This window comes from Pogoniulus pusillus, chromosome 4, assembly GCF_015220805.1.
Source record: "Pogoniulus pusillus isolate bPogPus1 chromosome 4, bPogPus1.pri, whole genome shotgun sequence".
Lineage (NCBI taxonomy): Eukaryota > Metazoa > Chordata > Aves > Piciformes > Lybiidae > Pogoniulus > Pogoniulus pusillus.
Window position 1 is genome coordinate 34,466,790 of NC_087267.1, and position 18,732 is coordinate 34,485,521.

Sequence of the window (18,732 nt, forward strand, 5' to 3'; positions counted from 1 at the left end):
TTTTCACTTTCAGTGCTACATTACAACAAACAGAAGAATGCCCACAAGCATGAATGTGGATGAAAATGAAGAGTAAAGGCTCAGAAAGGCAAAGAAATATAACGGAGAAAATTGCTTCCTTATATAAAGAAATAAAAATAGACAAATCACAGAAGAGTAAAAATGTACAAGAAGAATAACAAAGCATCACAGAAATGTATTTCTGGCCAAATATCAAGTGTTTGCACCCCCTCAGGAGACAAATCTGATGGAAAGATAACAATCACAAACGACATCAACTTCTATTACTACAGTTCAGTTGGAAAGCAAGGAATTAAATTGTGTGGAACTGCCCCAGAGTCCAAACATTAGGCCGTAGATATTAAATAAATGCTTAAGTAAAAGATGCAGCACACATGCCACTCTGGTGAAAGAAGGGTAATGCACTTGCTGAGCATATCACAGAATAATTTAGGTTGGAAAAGACCCTTGAGATCATCAAGTCCCCCTATTAACCCTGGTCTAATAAGTTCACCACTAGGCCATATTAATAAGCACTGCATCTAAACGACCTTTAAACACATCCAGGAATGGTGACTTCACCACCTCCCTGGGCAGTCCAATGCCTGACCACTCTTTTAGGGAAAAAATGTTTCCTCATGTCCAGCCTAAACCTCTCCTGGGGCAATTTGAGCCTCTTCTCTCTTAATCTATCACCAACTACCTTTAAGGAGAGACCAGCACCAATCTCTCTCTATTTCCCTTTCAGGTAGTTGTAGAAGGTGATAAGGTCTCCCCTCAGCCTCCTCTTCCTCACACTAACCAGTTCCTTCAGTCACTCTTCATCAGACTCATTCTCTAGGCCCTTCACCAGCTTAGTTGTTCTTCGCCCCCACTCCAGTGCCTCAATCCCTCCTGTATTGAGGTGCCCAAATCTGAACAGAGCACTCGAGGTGTGGCCTCATCAATGATGAGTAAAAGGGGACAATCACCTCTCTACTCCTGCTGGTCACACTGTTGCTGATTCAAGCCAGGATGCCTTTGGCTTTCTGTGCCACTTTGGGCACACTGCTGGCTCATATCCAGCTGCTTATTGGTAGAATCCCCAGGTCCCTTTCTGCTGGACAACTTTCCAGCCACACTTTCCCAAACCTGTAGCATTGCATGGGGTTGTTGTGACCCTAGTGTCACATTTCAAGTCCCTCTGGAAAGGTTGTAATAGCAGAAAACACACTTCTCAGCTCAAGGAAAAACACTTATTTGCCATGCAGCTACAGAAAAAAATACAGTAAAAAAAGATCACAGACATGATTAGAGCATTATCTCAAAACTTAAACTGGAAATACCTTGAGCCAATGCATTACATGTAAAGAAAATTAAAAAAGACAAATACACTCTTGAACTGACAAAGCATTATAATTTACCTCTCATTTACACAAGCTCTGATTCAGCTTTCAGAGTTTTTTCAATGATCAGGTCAATATTGAATTATTTGCAATTGCATGTCTCTAAGTCATAGTAACATAATAACCTTCCTACTATTGCAGGCAAATGCACCACAATTATTAATTGAGTTACCCTCAGAACATCTTGCTGAGGAACAGACTTATTATTAGCCCAATACTCTGTATAATTTTATTATCAATGGGAAACTAAGGCAGAGAGAGGCTGAAAATTTTATTTAAGCTGTCTAGGGAACCAGAGCCCAGACCTCCTGACTGCTTGTCCATTGCCCAATTTACTTAAAGCATCTTTAAAATCTACATCACCACACATTTCAAACACCTCATGGAACATAACTGAAAGTCCCTGTAGATTTGTCACTTTAAAAGAGGTAACACAAAACCAACATTAACACAGGATCTGATGGAACACATCCAAAGAAGGTCCACAGAAACAGTCAGGGGGCTGGAATAGTTCTGCTACAAGGACAGGCTGAAGGATCTGGGATTGTTCAGCCTGGAGAAGAGAAGGCTCCAGAGAGACCTAATAGTTGCCTTCCAGTGTTCCTAACATCCAATCTAAATCTCCTCTTCTGTCATTTCAAACCATTGCTTGTGGCCCTAGCCCTGCAGGCTCTTAGAAACAGTCCCTCTGCAGGGCTTTTCACACATTGACAGACCTGAGATTTTCAGCAAGTCATTTCACCACAGAATCACAGAATCAATCAGGTTGGAAAAGATCTTTGAGATAATCAGGTCCACCCTATCACCCAATGCCATCTAATCAACTAAACCATGGCACCAAGCACCACCTTCAGCTTCTTTTTAAACACTTCAGGAACAGTGACTCCACCACCTTCCAGGGCAGACCATTCCAATGGCAATTCACTCTTTCTGAACAGTTTTGTCCCTTCTTTGTTGTCTCTCATTGGCCTTTATAAACCCTTTGAGTCAGGTGTTTCTCACTGCCAGCTTCTGTCTCCAAGGGGTCTAATTTCAGTTGCTTTGACAGACTAATAGTAGCATTTACATTTGAGGAGATTAAGAATAAAAAAGGAAAATCTATGTAACTGCATTGCAGAAATGCTGCACCAGTTTGACTGGTAAACTAATAGATCTTTTCTTTCTAAAAAGCTAGACAGGCTTTAAATAACATCAAAAACAAGCACAGAAAGCCAGTATGCATGATAAAAATATAATCACTACAACTTCCCAGGGGTTTTTGAAAACGTTATGTTATAGTATAGATGTGGAGACCAAAGATGTGAGAAGTTTTACATTGCCTCAGTTTCCCTCCACACACTGAAATTCATTAAAATTGGTGGGGACGCCAGGGATAACTCCCTGTGGAGAGGAGTCTGAAAATCTCTTTTTGTAAAGGAGTTTTAATATCTGGAAGCTATGCAGATAATTTAGTAACAAGAGCAATATTAGTATCTAGAAGGATCCATGCGAGGACTTCCACTTTAACGTCTCAGTTTTAAGCGTCTTTCCCAGCAGCACCCTCCTCACTAGCTGGCCAACAATGCACAGATATAGAGGGAGGAATGCTGAAGCTCACTGCAACCAATCCCTACAGCAATTGGTAAGAAATTTGCTTATTGCTTAATATAAATTTGCTTAGTATTGACTTGAAGGAACACTACTAGATCCTAATTGGATCTGCTAAATTTCCTTAAAATAAGATGACAGTGCTCTGGGTACCTGCAGGAGGAGCTTTATCAAGTAAGAAAAAAATAAACCCAAAACACCAAACAAACAAACAACTTCACACTCTTCAGTTTCTCCAACTTCTACAATCAGAAGCATTAATTTTATTACCCTTAAAACACACGTGGACATAAATGCTTAGCAAGGCAAACCAGCAGCGTTTATCCTTCTGCAAGTCAGATTAACTGCTCACAAACCCCTACAATATTTCACACATATTTAAAGGAGACATTTTAAGATTTTATTGGTTCATCTGTTCTAAAGTGTATTTCCATATGTAAGTACCATAAAAACTCAACATAAATATGAAGCCAGAAGACTTCTCAATTAATTGCCTTTTAATTAAGAAAATCCAACATCTTCTTTTTACTTTATTTTCCTAATGAAAGCTCCAGTGCTGTGATGAGTTTTTTTTTCCCAAAATCTTTTATGCTATTTTTACTGGAAAATGACCAAATAGAGTGAGTGTTGAAAAAGCTTTTTTATTGCCTTATCAGAAATTCCAGTAATTCTTCCAGAAGTTTACAAGAGGGGAAATGTTCTTCCACAAGTAAATGGAGCAGATAAAAACTAAATTCCATGGGAAATTTATATCTAGTATAGTTAAGGGTTTTTGACCAGGCTTCCCTAGCAATAGCTGTAATGGGAAGACGAAGAGACAACAGACTAGTGCTACCAAGAATGAAAGCTCCACATTACTTATAACTGGGTATTTTCTCTTAAATCTTACTGCTCAACCTTTATCCACTTCTCAGCTTCTGAAAGATTGTCAATTTGAATTACAGATCCTATGTTAAAATGAAACAATATTTCCAACAACTATTTCTAAGAAAGTCCTAATGGCTAACTCTGAATTCAATGTGAATACTTCCCTGCATTGCCATAGAAACTAGAAACTCCCAACTTGAAATTGTCACGCTGGTTGCTGTAACTAAAATGCAGTTTCTCTCACCAAAAAGGTTTCAGGCTCTATACAGGTGACAACAGGCAGGTAAAATTAGCCCACATGGAAAGAGAAATCAGAAAGAGGAGTCATAGCACACTACATAATACTGTTAAGTGCAGAGTAGGCATCTTATTGCTGTCTACAACTACCTGTGTGATACTGTGATACTGTGGTCTTAAAACTGAGCTTCAGGGAGAGCTGTGCAAAAGAATAGTACAGTGCCCGTGCAGGAAATCTGGGGGCAACTGCACTTTAGGTAAGCCAAGCACAGGAGAGTTTCAACTGAGTGTTCACTTTGTTCCTCAATCTGCTACAAGTTTAGCAGTTGCTGCCTTTCATTCACACTCCTTAAGAACTGCACTTCACTGATGGAACCAAAGTGTTCCTTTAGCTTATTAAGTTTGCACCAAGATTCTGCAATACTGTGACATATAAAATGCTGTTCTTAAAAAAAATACATATATAAGGACAGAGAATTAAAATATAATGGGATTCATACTTGCTTACAGTAAAGTACCAGCTGGAAGTGTAACAAAGGCTTAGGTGACATTTACAAATAGAGATTTAGCACAAAGAAAGACTTAGAAAACAACAGAAACCAACACAGCCATTTCATTTGATGGTAGTTAAAGAACCAGCCATGTGCATGCAACACATTAGAAACTATTCAATTTAACACATCCAGGATGCAGATAGGAGCATTCTTCAATTTTCAGTGCAAGTTTACAATGGAGCAAACAAAGAGTATGTGTGCTAGATGAACTTACATATGAAACACATGTCCTGGAATGAGACTGATGCCCTAATTTTGTTTCCTTTCAGCCTTTGTAGGATGAGTTAGGTGTGGCTTTATGAAGTGGATGAAATTTATCAGGAATATGCAGATAAATTCACAACTGCCATGGGAAAAAAAAAAAAAAAAAAAACTGGAATATTGTTTTAATTATTATTACAGAAAAAAAATGCCAACATACAATGTGCAATTTAGGAAATCATATTCCACATTTCACTTCCACAAATGCGAGGACAATGTGAGGTATGAAGATACTAAGGTAAGCTCAAAAATGATGACTTGTACCTGTTTCCAGGAAGGATTTCCACTCTGGAATACTACTGTTGCAGTAACACAGCTACACAATTCACTTGCTAGTACACCATGAAGAAATATTTTCTCATCACATTTCTACTATTATTTCCCAATTGTTCTGCTATCCATAGAGAATCTTTCAACACCATTCTTAACTATAAAATTTATTTCTATTTTTCCTCCTTTTTCTTCTGCATACTGAGGACAGAAAAATTCTTGCGAGTTTTTAACAGCAAGCAGACAATCTCTGACTCTGCAGATAACAAGTGATTGCAATTTTGTCCTCAGTGTCTGACTTAAAAGACTTTCACAGAAAAAACCCTGGTTCTTAGTGTGGTAATCTAGGGACTGCCATCGTCGGCTGTAGAGCATCCCGTATGTGGCCAAGGCTCTGCCACATATCTCCCAGACCAGGGACAACAGAAGATTGTTACACCAAGCTTGCTCCCATCAAAACAGGAATGATCTGGAATCATGGAATGACAAAATTCTGGCTCAAAATATCCTTCTGCTGCTTTATGAAGTAAATTTGAACACAGATGGTACAAATATCTTACTGACAGACTAAACTATTTGGTGCTAACACCAGAACTGAATGACATACTACCTGAAAAGGTCAAGATTAATTCCAGGGACAGAGGAACCCCTGAACAAAGCTGTTTCAGTAGCAGGAGAGCTATGGAGTAGGCAAGAAAGGAGGACATTGGTAGCAGGTGGTTCTTCATGTAAGACTAGATATGTGGAGAAGCTCCTTGAAGTACATTGATCTGAACCAAAGATGATTCACAGGAGACAGAAAAAAATGTAATACATGAACACAAGGAGGCATTATTTGCCCTACAGATTTTTTATGGTAGCGAATAGTCACTCTGTTTTGTCTGCAGAATACAGAACACAAGCATGCTGGGTTTATTTCTTCCATTTATGCATGGTCTTCAGCAACTGAACTGTAACCCTTGTTTCCCAAGGTCAGAAGTCTGAAAAGAAAGGCATGCGATTTACTTAGTCTTTGTGAGCTAGCACCGCCTCTGAAGATCAATGACACAGCTGTCTCAGTACTAGAGAAGGAGGATGAAGAAAGTGAACAGGGAGGTCAAGGTGCTTCTTCAGCAACAAAGGTCTCAGCATTCAGTTTTGGTGTGGTGGTAACTAAATTCTACACAGGTTGCACCAGTGGAGATTAAGGTTGGACATCAGGACAAACTTCTTTACTTAAAGGGTTGTCAAGCACTGGAATAAGCTGCTCAGGAAAGTGGCTGAGACATCATTCATGGTGATTCAAAGCCATGGATGTAGCACCTAGGGACATGGTTTAGTGATACGCTAGGCTATGCTAGGTTAGCAGTTGGACTCAATGATCTTAAAGGTCTTTTTCAGCCTAAACACTTCACAGAATCGCAGAATTAACCAGATTGGAAAAGACCTCTAGGATCATCAATTCCAACCTATCACCTAAGTCTCGTAACTAACTAAACCATGGCACTAAGTGCCTCATCCAGCCTCCTTTTAAACACCTCCAGGGATGATGACTCCACCACTTCCCCAGGCAGCCCATTCCAATGGGCAATCACTCCTAACATCCAGCCTAAACTTACGCTGGTACAGTTTGAGACTGTGTCTTCTTGTTCTGTCACTGGGTGCCAGGGAGAAGAGACCAATCCCCTCCTGGCTACAACCACCCTTCAGGTAGTTGTAGAGAGCAATAAGGTCTTCGCTGAGCTTTCTCTTCTCCAGGCTGAACCACAGCTCCCTCAGCCTCTCCTCATAGGGCTGTGCTCCAGTCCTCTCACCAGCAAGTTGGTCAAGCAGGACCTGCTCCTCCTAAATCTGTGTTGGCTGAGTCTGATCCTCTGGGCATCCTGTAGGTGTGCTATGATTGCACTCAGGATGATCTGCTCCATTATCTTGCATGGCACTGAGGTCAGGCCGACAGGTTTCAACATATGCACAGGAACTAAAACGGACCTAGGAAATACAAATTCCTTGTGCTGACTTTCCCTATGCTGAAAAATCTCCCCAAGTCTCTATCAAATATGTCAGAACATGCAATTTTTAAAAACATACTATTTATTTTCAAAATCCCTGGCTTTTTCTTTCCCCTGAGATTTTTTTCTTTTCCTCCCACTGTTTACTTTCTTCATTTTTTTCCTTGTCTTACTTTCCTTTGTCCTGAGTTCATGCATTGTGGAAATAATCAAAGGCATCCAGGGGAAACACCTGAGGTTGATAAGAACAGTTAAACAGTACTATTCATATATTGCTGATCATAACCTATACATGAATGAGAAGACATCTGGAAGTGCTGCTTATAACAACATACCTTAGAATCACAGAATCACAGAATCATAGAATCATAGAATCAACCAGGTTGGAAGAGACCTCCAACATCATCCAGTCCAACCTATCACTCAGCCCTGTCCAATCAACTAGACCATGGCACTAAGTGCCTCATCCAGGCTTTGCTTGAACACCTCCAGGGATGGTGACTCCACCATCTCCCTGGGCAGCCCTTCTGTCTGAATCTTTAAAATATGCATATGTTGACTGAGAGCTGAGAAATAATGCATTTGTACTGTACTTACACACTGTAAAAAAGAAAAACACATGGCAGATAGACACAAACAAAAGTCTTGTGTCAGTTACCTTCAACAGCATCTACTGAAGAGTCCAATTTATGGAAGAGTCCAATTTATAGATAGGAGCTCTGAATAAATGAGACTTGTTAAAAGAACACTCGACCCTAAGTATTGTTTTAGAAATTATCAATTACCATTGACAATTTCTGTCCAGTTTAGGAACATTAAAGTCTGGTTTTGCCAAAACCCTTCAGTGCCTCCTCTTTCTCTTGCCTCTGTCTGCCATTCCATCCATTGTGACAGCTTCAGCCTGGAGTGACAAAGCTTCACAAATGGCCAGCAAAACTATTACACCTCACTGACAGATTTCCATGAACTTGGAAGAAAGCTGATTTGTAAGAAACTAGGTGTGCCGAAGATACACTTTTGGGATGACAGCCCCTGTGGGTGTGTCAGCATTGCAATGACATTGAGTAACAAAACTCAAAAGTTTGGCACTTTGCTGCTGAAATCAGTATCTTCAAACTCCATGCTATAGACTGCACTTTCTTGGGTAGGCGTGAAGTCAACCTCATTCTAAACTTTACAATCATTTTATGTCATACTGCTGAATAAAATGAGAGATATAATTTTACCCCTCCATCCTAGTACTTTCCTTTGATGTCAGTGGCCAGACAAGTGTTAGTGTGAGATGAACTTCACCATATGTGACTCAACAGAACAAAGCAGAGCAGTCTCAATTATTTAATTTCTTCAAGGAAATGATGCACTAACAAAGTTGTGGTGCCATCCTTTAAGGGCATACTCGTAGCTCTCAGAGAAGAAAGACAGATGAATATAATTCTACTGCCAATGAACACAGATTTCCTGACATGAAACATCACAACCTATCTGGAGGAGCTGAAGTATAAATCTCTGGTTATATGAGTCAGAATTCACCTTCAGTGGTCTTAATAAATTAAGATGGACAAGTATAAGAATGACATAAGGTAATGGTAAGAAGAAAACTCTCAATCCAATTTCCAGAATTAGCAAAATCTTAAGGAACAAGAGTTAGGAAACAGGAGTAGGATCTGAAATAGAGTTTATTTTCAGAGGCTACCTTTGTATGAGAAGTGCCAGCATGCAGGTTTTCACAGTTCTCTGCTTTTGCAGAGCTCTTGTGTTTGTCTTTTTTATTTATTCAGGAAAACCATATAGTGTTCTATTGTAAAATATTTGTATTAGTGGAAAAAATGGTACCAAACCTTCACATCATGGACTACATTATATATTGATATCCAGAAAGAGGAAACACAAAATGACAATCTCTGCGCACACTGTCTTTTAATGAACGCAGAAGAAATTATTGAGAACTTTAGCAACCCAAAAACATTCCTGTACTTCTCTGTCAAAAGGCTTGTCACAAACTTTAATAAAATAATAAAAAACCTAACTCCATGCCAAGTTTTAACTGTAAAACTCACAGATGAACTCATTGGCAAACTAAAAACAAGCAAAGATAATAACCAAAACAGTACAAGCCTACTAAATCCCTGAGCCACAAACCACTGGGTGCTGAGGCAGCACTGTCCTGAACTTCCAGTCTTCACCAGGAAAGCACTGCTGCCACTACCAGTAAAAGGATGTGGAGGATGCAGACCTGTAGTCTGTTCAAACACATCCACTCCTGTACACATCCTAATGACGATCCAAATACTCTCCCGACCAATGAAGCACTTGGAAATATGCCCAAGTCCATCTACAGCCAGCAAAACATTTTTGCATATGCTTAAGTAAATGATTAGACAGAGAAAGTAAAACTGCAACATGAATACTGTCTTTTTGCAGGAGAAGCTAAAGCATTATGGGTTGAAGCTTAAAATCTGAAAAGCTGAAAGTGTTCAGCACAAAGTACTGGTGTTATTAATATCTCACATCATAGAATCATAGAATCAAACAGCTTGAAAGAGACCTCCAAGATCATCCAGTCCAACTATAATCCAGCCCTATCTAGACAATTAGACCATGGCATTAAGTGCCTCATCCAGTCTTCTATTGAACACCTCCAGGGATGGTGACTCCACCACCTCCCTGAGCAGCCCATTCCAATGCCAATCACTCTCTCTGGCAAGAACTTCCTCCTAACATCCAGACTATACTTCCCCCAGCACAACTTGAGACTGTATCCTCTTGTTCTATTGGTGGTTGCCTGGGAGAAGAGGCCAACCCCTACATAGCTACAGCCTCCCTTCAGGTAGTTGTAGACAGCAATGAGGTCACCCCTGAGCCTCCTCTTCTCCAGGCTAAACAACCCCAGCTCCCTCAGCCTCTCCTCATAGGGTTTGTGTTCCAGGCCCCTCACCAGCTTTGTCGCCTTTCTCTGGACATGTTCCAGCACCTCAACATCTCTCTTGAATTGAGTGGCCCAGAACTGGACACAGTACTCAAGGTGTGGCCTGACAAGGGCTCAGTACTTCTAAAAGTAAACTGAACTGCTCAGTTAGACCATCTGGTTACTTAGTATGTCCAAACCATTTTCTAGGAGGATAACATGTCTCAGGCAGTACCTACAGCACAAAATCTGCTGTAATGCCCCCAAGTTCTAAAATCCACATTTGTAGACCATTCCTCAAGATTTTGCTGAGGGTATCTGTGGAACTTACAAGCCTACGCAAAGAGCAGCGGTCCTGATTTATGCAGTGCAACTGAGTGCAACCTGAGTTCCTGCAACCCGAGTTCCTGCAACCCTTTACACTATAAACCAAAGCTGTATTGGAGTTTGTGGCAGATCGTGGACTAACTTGCCTATTGATGGGAATTAGTGGAACTGTGGGTCTGAAGCAGTAGTGACAAACAGGGAGTGAAGTTGGAGACAATATTGCTCCTCACTTGATTTTTATCCGTGTGTTTGCTTATCCAGATGAGGACGCCTTTCCTTAACACATTTTAAAACTTTACATCTTTGCATTGTTGGGAAAACACAGTACTTAATTCAAATTGTTCTGCATGTGAAAACAACCAGTTTTGCAATTCAGAAGTATTTCTTGTAGACACAGTAAGGTCCTTCTTGAGATTCATTGGACAGATGAGAAATTCAGAACACGTGCCCAATGAATTTGACTGCTGTACAAGATTCCCCATAAAAAGATCATATATTCAAAAAAGCATAGGACTTTACAGGGTAATCCTTGCTCTCTTCATTTCAAGGACGGTTTTGCCATTAATTTCATCTGGGCCAAGATTTCACCTCAGGTGTTTTAAAAGAATATGCCTAAAAAAATCTGGCTAAAAAAACAACCAACCAAACAAAAATGAACAAACAAGAATAAAAAAAAATAAATCAACCAAAACAACAACCAACCAACCAAAGACAAAAGAGTTTTCAAGGAATATTTGTATAAGAACTCTTACACCTAAGATTAAATAATACTAGTAACAACAGCCACCATAATAGTAATAATGGTTCTTACAATCTTTTCACCCCATGCAAAAACAGACAATAATTTCCTTCATTAAAGCCTTATTTACTGTCTGTCATGCTTAGGAGAGTTCTATGTCAGGTGATACTGCAAAAGTGCTAATTAGTTTATCACGATGTTTACTCCTCCTGGTGATGTACAGCAACTCCTACACTATCTGATTGTTTTTTTCTGAGTTAATATTTTTAGCTCAAGATGCTCAGCTCAAATAAACCACCAGTATTTCATAGGACTTTTTAAAGAATAAATATATCACTTTGTAATATGGTACAAGATGAAATAATTCATTCTTTTGAAGAGTGTGTTTAATCAAACACAACGAGAAATTGTGAATATGCCTTTATCTTCCACACTTCAAAGTGCTACTTCCTGTAAACTGAATTAGCCAAGTGATTTTTTCCTCATGAATTATCAAAACTTTGGAACAAGAGAAACAGTCAGTTTCTTAAGCATCACATTATAAATAGTCCTGTCCTACCTCCACATTTCTCTATCTGCCTTCATTCCTACGCAGCACTGAAGAAGCGGCTACAGCCACATGGTGCATTCAAGGTCATGCTATTCTGATTTACAGAGATACCACTGATAAATTATGTGGAAACAATGACACTGGAGTCATTAACAGAGTTCCAACCACTAAAGGTGTTTTATAATTAAAAGGAGAACAGAATTTACAAAAATATATAAAGATTTTAGTGCCTAGCATTTTCTCTCCTACACACTGCTGCAAAGTACCATTAGGGAATAGTAATTTGTTCATGTAAGGTAGATGTCTGCTGTCTGTGCTTTGTAATCAAAGAGTGCAGAGATGAGACTGAATTAGGCTCAAGGAGGAGTCAGGTTGTAAAACACACAAACCACTGTTAGGTTTTTTTTTAACAGTAGTTTGATCCAGAAGGCCTCTCCCTTTGGCAAACTGAAGGATGCTGGAACACATGAAATATCATTGCAGCCAGAAGTCTCAGCCCAAGAATCTATGCAGAACTGCCACTTCCAAACACAGAGTCATCTGGCCAGTGCTTTAAGGACATGCGTGGAAAGTGTAGTGTGTTAATACACTGAAGTAAAACTCTTCAGAGAGCAATAAACTAGACAGAAATCAGAATTCATCCTTTGTGTTTCATTCAAGAAATCTGCAGTAATCCATGGGCTTTAAAAGCCTGACTAATGTCCTTAATTCATGTATGACAGATAGCTCTACTAAGGGTGCACACATTAATGAATCACTGGGGATTGCTTTGACTTAGAGAGAAATATTAAGAAAACAGTGAAGAGGTGGGACAGAACCCAGCTTATGTAGTAAATTGACACTACTGTAAAGTATCTATCAGATTTCTGCAAAAAGGAAAAAAAGTAATAACTAAATTAAGAGACAAGGTGTCTTCTTGACACTTCTACTGTTGTTTCCTTTTGAATCCCACCACACTAAGAACATTCACATTACTAATTAAAAATCAAGCCAAACTACAGAGCAGGTTTCCTGGAGTTTAGGTGCCCAGAAATTTCATTATATTTGCAATACAGAATCCATTATACTCCTTTCCAATCTTCACTTATCACGTTAACTATTGTGTCCCCCTGCATTGTCTATCAAGATAAGATCTACAGCGCACTGCACAACTTACCCAAGAGGACAAACACAAAAATCACAGATCGTATCTGGATTTAGAGGTCTGACCTTATGTAGATAACTGGATATATCATAAAATACATTCTGAAGGCTTGAGCAGAAGTCAAATTCATTCAACTGATTCTGTCATGTTTTGATAAGCTAATAATAGACGTATCCTTCAAGCACTCGGTAGCATCATAAATGACACTTCAAACAATAAATTGCCAATTGCAATGAGGAGTTAAATTAATAAACTATACCAAATGTCAGAGAAACTCTGTGTCCTCTGAGCAAAGGCTGATGGCTATAATTAGAGAGCACAGACATCACTGGTGCATAGCGTCTGAAGCCTTCCCATGGCAGAAATGCACAAGTTTTCAATGGCTGAGCTCCCTGACCGCCTGAAATGACTACTTTAGCAATACACTGCACCATCCATGGCCGAGGAGCACCTACAGTCAGTAAGTGCAGAGCAGCTGACAGAGTTCCTGTGCTTCAAACGCTGCTGGGGTAGCAGAAACCTCCGTTCAGCTGCAGAGCCCAACTCAGCATAGTTTAAAGAGGACAGAAACAAGCACGTAAACAGCGCCTGTGACGCTACTTCTCCACTGACTTCCCTGGAAATGTATTAATCTATTACAGTACTTCTGAAATTAATAAGAGAAACAGCGGAGAGACAAAAGTAGACCGCTCTCTCCCAGAAGTTTCTTTCAGCCTCTCCCTCCCACTTTTCTGAGCTCCTCGTTCCCTAAGATATCGCTTTCACCAGGGATCAAATGAATGACTTTCCCGCTAATGACACTTAAGAGATGCTAAAGCTGCCCTTAATGCCAGCAGAGACCCGCCGCGCGGCGACAAGCCCCTGAACCCGAGCCAACGGGCCCGCAGCAAAGCCAAGGGCAAGCCCTTCTCCGCAGCCGTACCCAGCCGCTCGTCCGGCCCCACCGGCCGTGCCAGTATCAGCTGCGAAGAGGCGGCCAATGCCCGGTGCCCGCGGCGCGACAAGGGGCGGCGGCGCGGGCCTGGCCGGCTGGTAGGTGATGCCGTGGGGGTGCTGCTCGGCGGCGCTGCCGCACCCCCTCCCCCGTCCCAGTCTCCGTCCCCTCCCGCGGCATGGCGAAGCGCTGTCACTGACGCACATTTAATTCGCCCGGCTGCGGGCACCGCGCAGCGCCGCTCGCATCCTCCCCCCGCCGGCGGGGAGGGGGCGGCTCCGGCGGGGAGGGGGAAAGTCAAACTGCAGCAACAAAGTTGCTCCCCCCGGATGCCCCCAGACCTGCCATCAGCCCTGTGGAAAGGGGGCGGAGGGGGGGCAGTCCCCGCCTTACCTTGCTTGACGCACTTGAGCCGGATGGGGTCCTTGCAGTGCTTGATCACAGCCAGCACATCCCTGATGGTGAGCCCGGCCACCGGGGTCTCGTTCACCTCCAGCAGGAGCTCCTCGGGCACTAACTTGCTGCCGCCCTCATAGGCCACCTTGCCGGGCTTTACCTCCCCTAAGTAGGGGAACTGCCCGTTCTCGGCGCCCCCCTTCAGCTCGAAGCCCAACTGTCCCTCCGGGTTCCTCACGATCACGATCTCGTGGACTCGGCTAGTCCAGTGGCTTTTCTTCTTCAAGCCCTTGGACATTGCCGTGGGGATGCTCTGCCCGACTCCTTCCCTGTATTCCGTGCTTCTTCCCCCCCTCCCTCTCTTCCCCCCCCCCCCCCCCCTCCCTGGGGCAGCCGGGCTCCTCCGGGGCAGGCTTGGGGCGGGCGAGGAGCGACTGCCGCTGCTGCCGGCCGGCGGGAGGGAGGGCGCGGCGGCCCCGCGGGGCTCGGGAGCTGGGTCGGAGAGCGCCTTTCTGCCCTCTCCGTCCGCCTTTAGCTGATATCCATGGCAGCCGCGGCGGCCGGGACCCTGCCAGTGCGTGGATGTACTAGTTGTAGAAAAACTGGCAGCGGGGTGGGAGGGAGGGAGGGAGGGAGGAGGGAGGGGATGGCCGTGGCGGGGGGAGGAGGAGGAGGAGGAGGAGGAGGAGGGCTGTCAGTGTCGGTGCTGGAGCTGGAGCGAGGCGGGCGCTGCCTCGCCGCTCCCGCCTTGCCTGACCCGGTAGTGAAGGCCGAGAGAGAGGCTGCCTGGTATGGCCGGTAGAAGGCGGAGAGTTGCCGAGGCAGAGGGAATAATGGGACCTGGCGGGAAGAGTAGAAGTCCCCGGCCTGCCCTCCGCCCTTCCCCGCCCTACTGCCCCGGCCAAAAGGGCGCGCCTGGGGGCAGCATGCGCAGCGAGGCGGCCTCGAGCGGCTTCCCGCCGGCCTCCGCCAGACGTGGCGGAGCGCGCCCCGGGGGCAGCCTGAGCCCTGCGCCGGGGCGGCCTGAGGGCTCCCCAGGGCCAGCCTGAGCCACTCAGCAGCTTTCTGAGCATGCAGCGGGTGGCACCCTCATCGGTACGCTGCTGGAGCTTGGGAAGCCTGTCTGAAATGAGATGGCAAGGAAGCGCTCTTCTCTGGTTCAGTGTATTCTGCTCTTGTCAGGAAGGGAAGGACCCAGAAACAGACGGGCTTCGAGTTATGGCGAGGGAAACAATTAACGGCCGCTTACTTCAAAGATTTTGATGTCATGAACATCCTTAGACTGGCTGCCCTCTGTTTGTTGGTCTCACACTTAAGTTCATTTGCTGTACATGAGTTTAATGCTGTGGGCACAGCAGACAAGAGCTGGTAGGTCCGATGGGTGCTACAGCTGGAGAGGGTATATCAAAGAAGAGGCTGGCACTCTTCTACGAAATCTACTTCCCATCACTCCAGATGTTTACCACCCTCCCTCAGGTTGCCATCTGCTCCTTAGCCTTGAACACCAGATGACCTTAGAGAAGCCTAGATGTCTCTGTCCAAGTACTCTCATGTTTTTTTCTGTTCAGCAGGTGATTGTGTACCCCACTCCCCCTTTGAGCTCTCCCTTCTGTCATATGCCTAACACATATGCAAGCAGAGGAGTGTAGTAGTTGTCATGTCTTTCTGAGAAGCTTGCCTTACCACAAAAATGGTTTTCATCTGAAGGAGTGGTTATCAAAATACAGACAGAGCAATCTCCTGACTTTAGGAGTCATAGTTGTTGTGCCTTCAGGATACAGGAGAGTAGGATGCATGAAGGCATGGGTCTGCAGACAGGGTGCTGAAGGAGGGAAGGTGGCAGAGCTGTAGTGTGTGTTGTGGCATGTGATTTAAAGCTGGTCAGATATTTTTGAAATTTCAATTAAAGTGACTTGCCATGAAAATGTTCACAAACTGTGTTTCTGTTTTCCCTCTAGGTTCCTATGGAAACAGGCCTTTATGCGATCATGCTTGGCTGTGCCTCCTTTACTTCTCCAATAACTTCTGAAACTACTGGGCAGTTTTACCCAAATCTATCTCAAATATAATTATTTTGTGAAAATAGGCAGCTAAGTAGGGCTGAGATCCTGTAAATGTCCCAAAGGTTGTAACATGAGCTTGCCTCTTATTAAGCAGCGATTCACATGGTTGAGAGACCATACACATACTTTGGTAATGAGAAAAGTTTCAATTACAGCTCATTATCAGCCTTAGTATAAGTCCAAGGGAAACCAAGGTTCTTCTGTTTGTATTCTCCCAAAACTATCTGATAAATATTCTCATGCACTCGGAGATGGACTAGGCACATGCAAAGAGTAAGAAAGCAATGAGAAATGACAGCAAATTTCACCTGCTTTGCTCTGCGGGCCTGGCCAATGGTGTAAAGCTCTGAATGTGAGTGGCTTCACAAAAATGGGATCAAAGAACAAAACACAAACCCCAACCAAACAGAAAAAGATGGCCCCACAAAACTGGAAAGAATAGATCCATAAGCACAGAAGATGGGAGAGGACCTGCAGAGGTGCTACTAAGAGATTTTCATGGATGTGACAAAGATTACAGTAATGATCTCCTTTTCCAAAGACCATCAGAAGTGTCTGCTGCCACTAGGAACAAGGCATCTGGTCTGAACAGGAACAGGACTACAACGCCTGGAGTGCAAGAGAGTAAGTTTGTTTCTCTACCTTTACCCTTGACTTTTGTCTTGTTGGTTTTGTTTTGTTTTGTTTTGTTTTGTTTTGTTTTGTTTTGTTCTTTTGGTCCAAGAACGGGGTAGGAAACAAATGGCTAAAAAGAGAAGTTGCAAGACAAAGCATCTTACTATCCAGTTTCACAAATGTTTCCACAGATGTGTTTCCAGTTTGCTGAGTCCTCTGCTCTGCTATACCCACTCTACTAAAGTGGTCACCATTTCCTAATTTAGAGTTTATAGTCGTTCTACTAGTATAGGGTTGCAATTCTTGATTTGTCTCAAAAGTAAACTTCTAAATAAGTCCTTGTTCACCCCAATATATGTACAAGTAGGATATTTGCCAAAAATACAGCATTTCAGAAATATGTCAGGAAATACTTGAAATATTCATAGGAGAAGGAGGAAGGGAATCCTGTGGGTTTTCTTATTTCTTAGAGATCTAATCATTTATTGATCAGAATCTTTAAAGTGCTCATTACCATTTTAAGTCAGATGACACTAACAGTGGATAAGAGGCAGATGCTTTGCTAAATAAGCAGTGGTACAAACTGTTTTTAAGAGGCCTACAATTCAGAGCATTTCTGATTTAACACATGTTGTGGACAAGTTAGACTGAATGGTTTTTTATTTCTGAAAAAAAATAGTACCATGTAGAGCTGATGGAAGTCCACCTGTGTTGACTTTGCCTTTTGAAGGTAGACAGTAATGTTAGCAAAACCCTAGCACAGGCAACTAGGCAGAGAAAATGGGAAGGGGGAGATAGTTGGAAGGACCTTTATCAGTTTTCCCCAATTGAAGTTGTATGTTAGTTGATCTTTGTACCAGGAAGGGATCAGAGTTTTTAAGTTCGTAGATGAGCAAAAGTTGGCAGGTGGAATGGCAGATCATATGGTTAAGATCAGGATAGAGTGAATGATACTTGCACATCTCTGCTATGAAGAAAGACTGAGACACCTGGGGCTTTTTAACCTGGAGAAGAGAAGGCTGGGAGGGGATCTGATCAATGTCTATAAATATCTGAGGGATGGTTGTCAAGATGAAGGTGCCAGGCACTTTTCAGTGATGCCCAGTGATAGGGAATAACAGGTACCAGCTAGAACACAGGAGGTTCCACCTCATCACAAGGGGACATCTCCAGAGGTCCCTTCCAACTCCTGACATTCAGTGATTTTGTGATACTGTAGTTAAAGAATAGAGTATTTATCTACAACACAGAGAGTTTTGTATATGGATAAATTCTTGCCACCTATCACTAATGTTCTTGAGGTGTAGGGTAGTAGTGACACTAGTGGAAATGGCACAGTTTGCCTTAGTCTTGTATTTGTAGAAGGGTCTTTTACAGCAGTTCTTTCAGGTAACTGCTTCATTGTTGCAGTGATAGAGGGGTAGCCGTGTAAAAAGATTATCCAGGCACCGACAGAGCAAGTGTCCCAAAGTATGTCTGAGAGGGTGAGTTTGCAGATTTTCTGTCTGGAGCCTGAAGAGACTGAAAAGGTTTTTGTGACTTGCGAAGATCTTTCTGTTAGTTCTTTCTGTTGGGTTTCATCCCAGGAAGGCATGAACTGGTTCTGAGTGTGATTGTCAGAGTATCTGACACCAGGGATTTCCTGTGGGTAGAAGTAACAACAACATGTAATTAAATACGTTCACCAAACACAACACAAATGCCTTTTATTATTCCTTTAAATCTGAGCCTGTAAGCGCAGGAACCAGTAAGTCATTGTACTTTGGGGAGTAAAGTTGAGCACATGAGTAAGCTGGAGAGTGAGACTTCAATAAATAAATGTATTTTGTAGGTGGAAAGTAATCCTTCCTACTGTAGCACTGCAGAATCGGTAAAAATGTAGCAGAATTCTGTCTGTGTCTCAGTATGCA

The 18,732-nt window shown here is 42.7% G+C and overlaps 1 protein-coding gene across 1 annotated transcript in view; it reads right to left on the reverse strand.

The window, feature by feature from the left end:
* Positions 1-14,468, reverse strand: part of MAGI2 (membrane associated guanylate kinase, WW and PDZ domain containing 2) — a 760,890-nt gene extending 746,422 nt beyond the window's left edge. The window contains 1 exon segment of the mRNA XM_064142561.1: positions 14,142-14,468. Coding sequence (XP_063998631.1) covers positions 14,142-14,442 — 301 coding nt within the window. The 5' untranslated portion in view covers positions 14,443-14,468.
* Between the last annotated feature and the right edge of the window lie 4,264 nt (positions 14,469-18,732).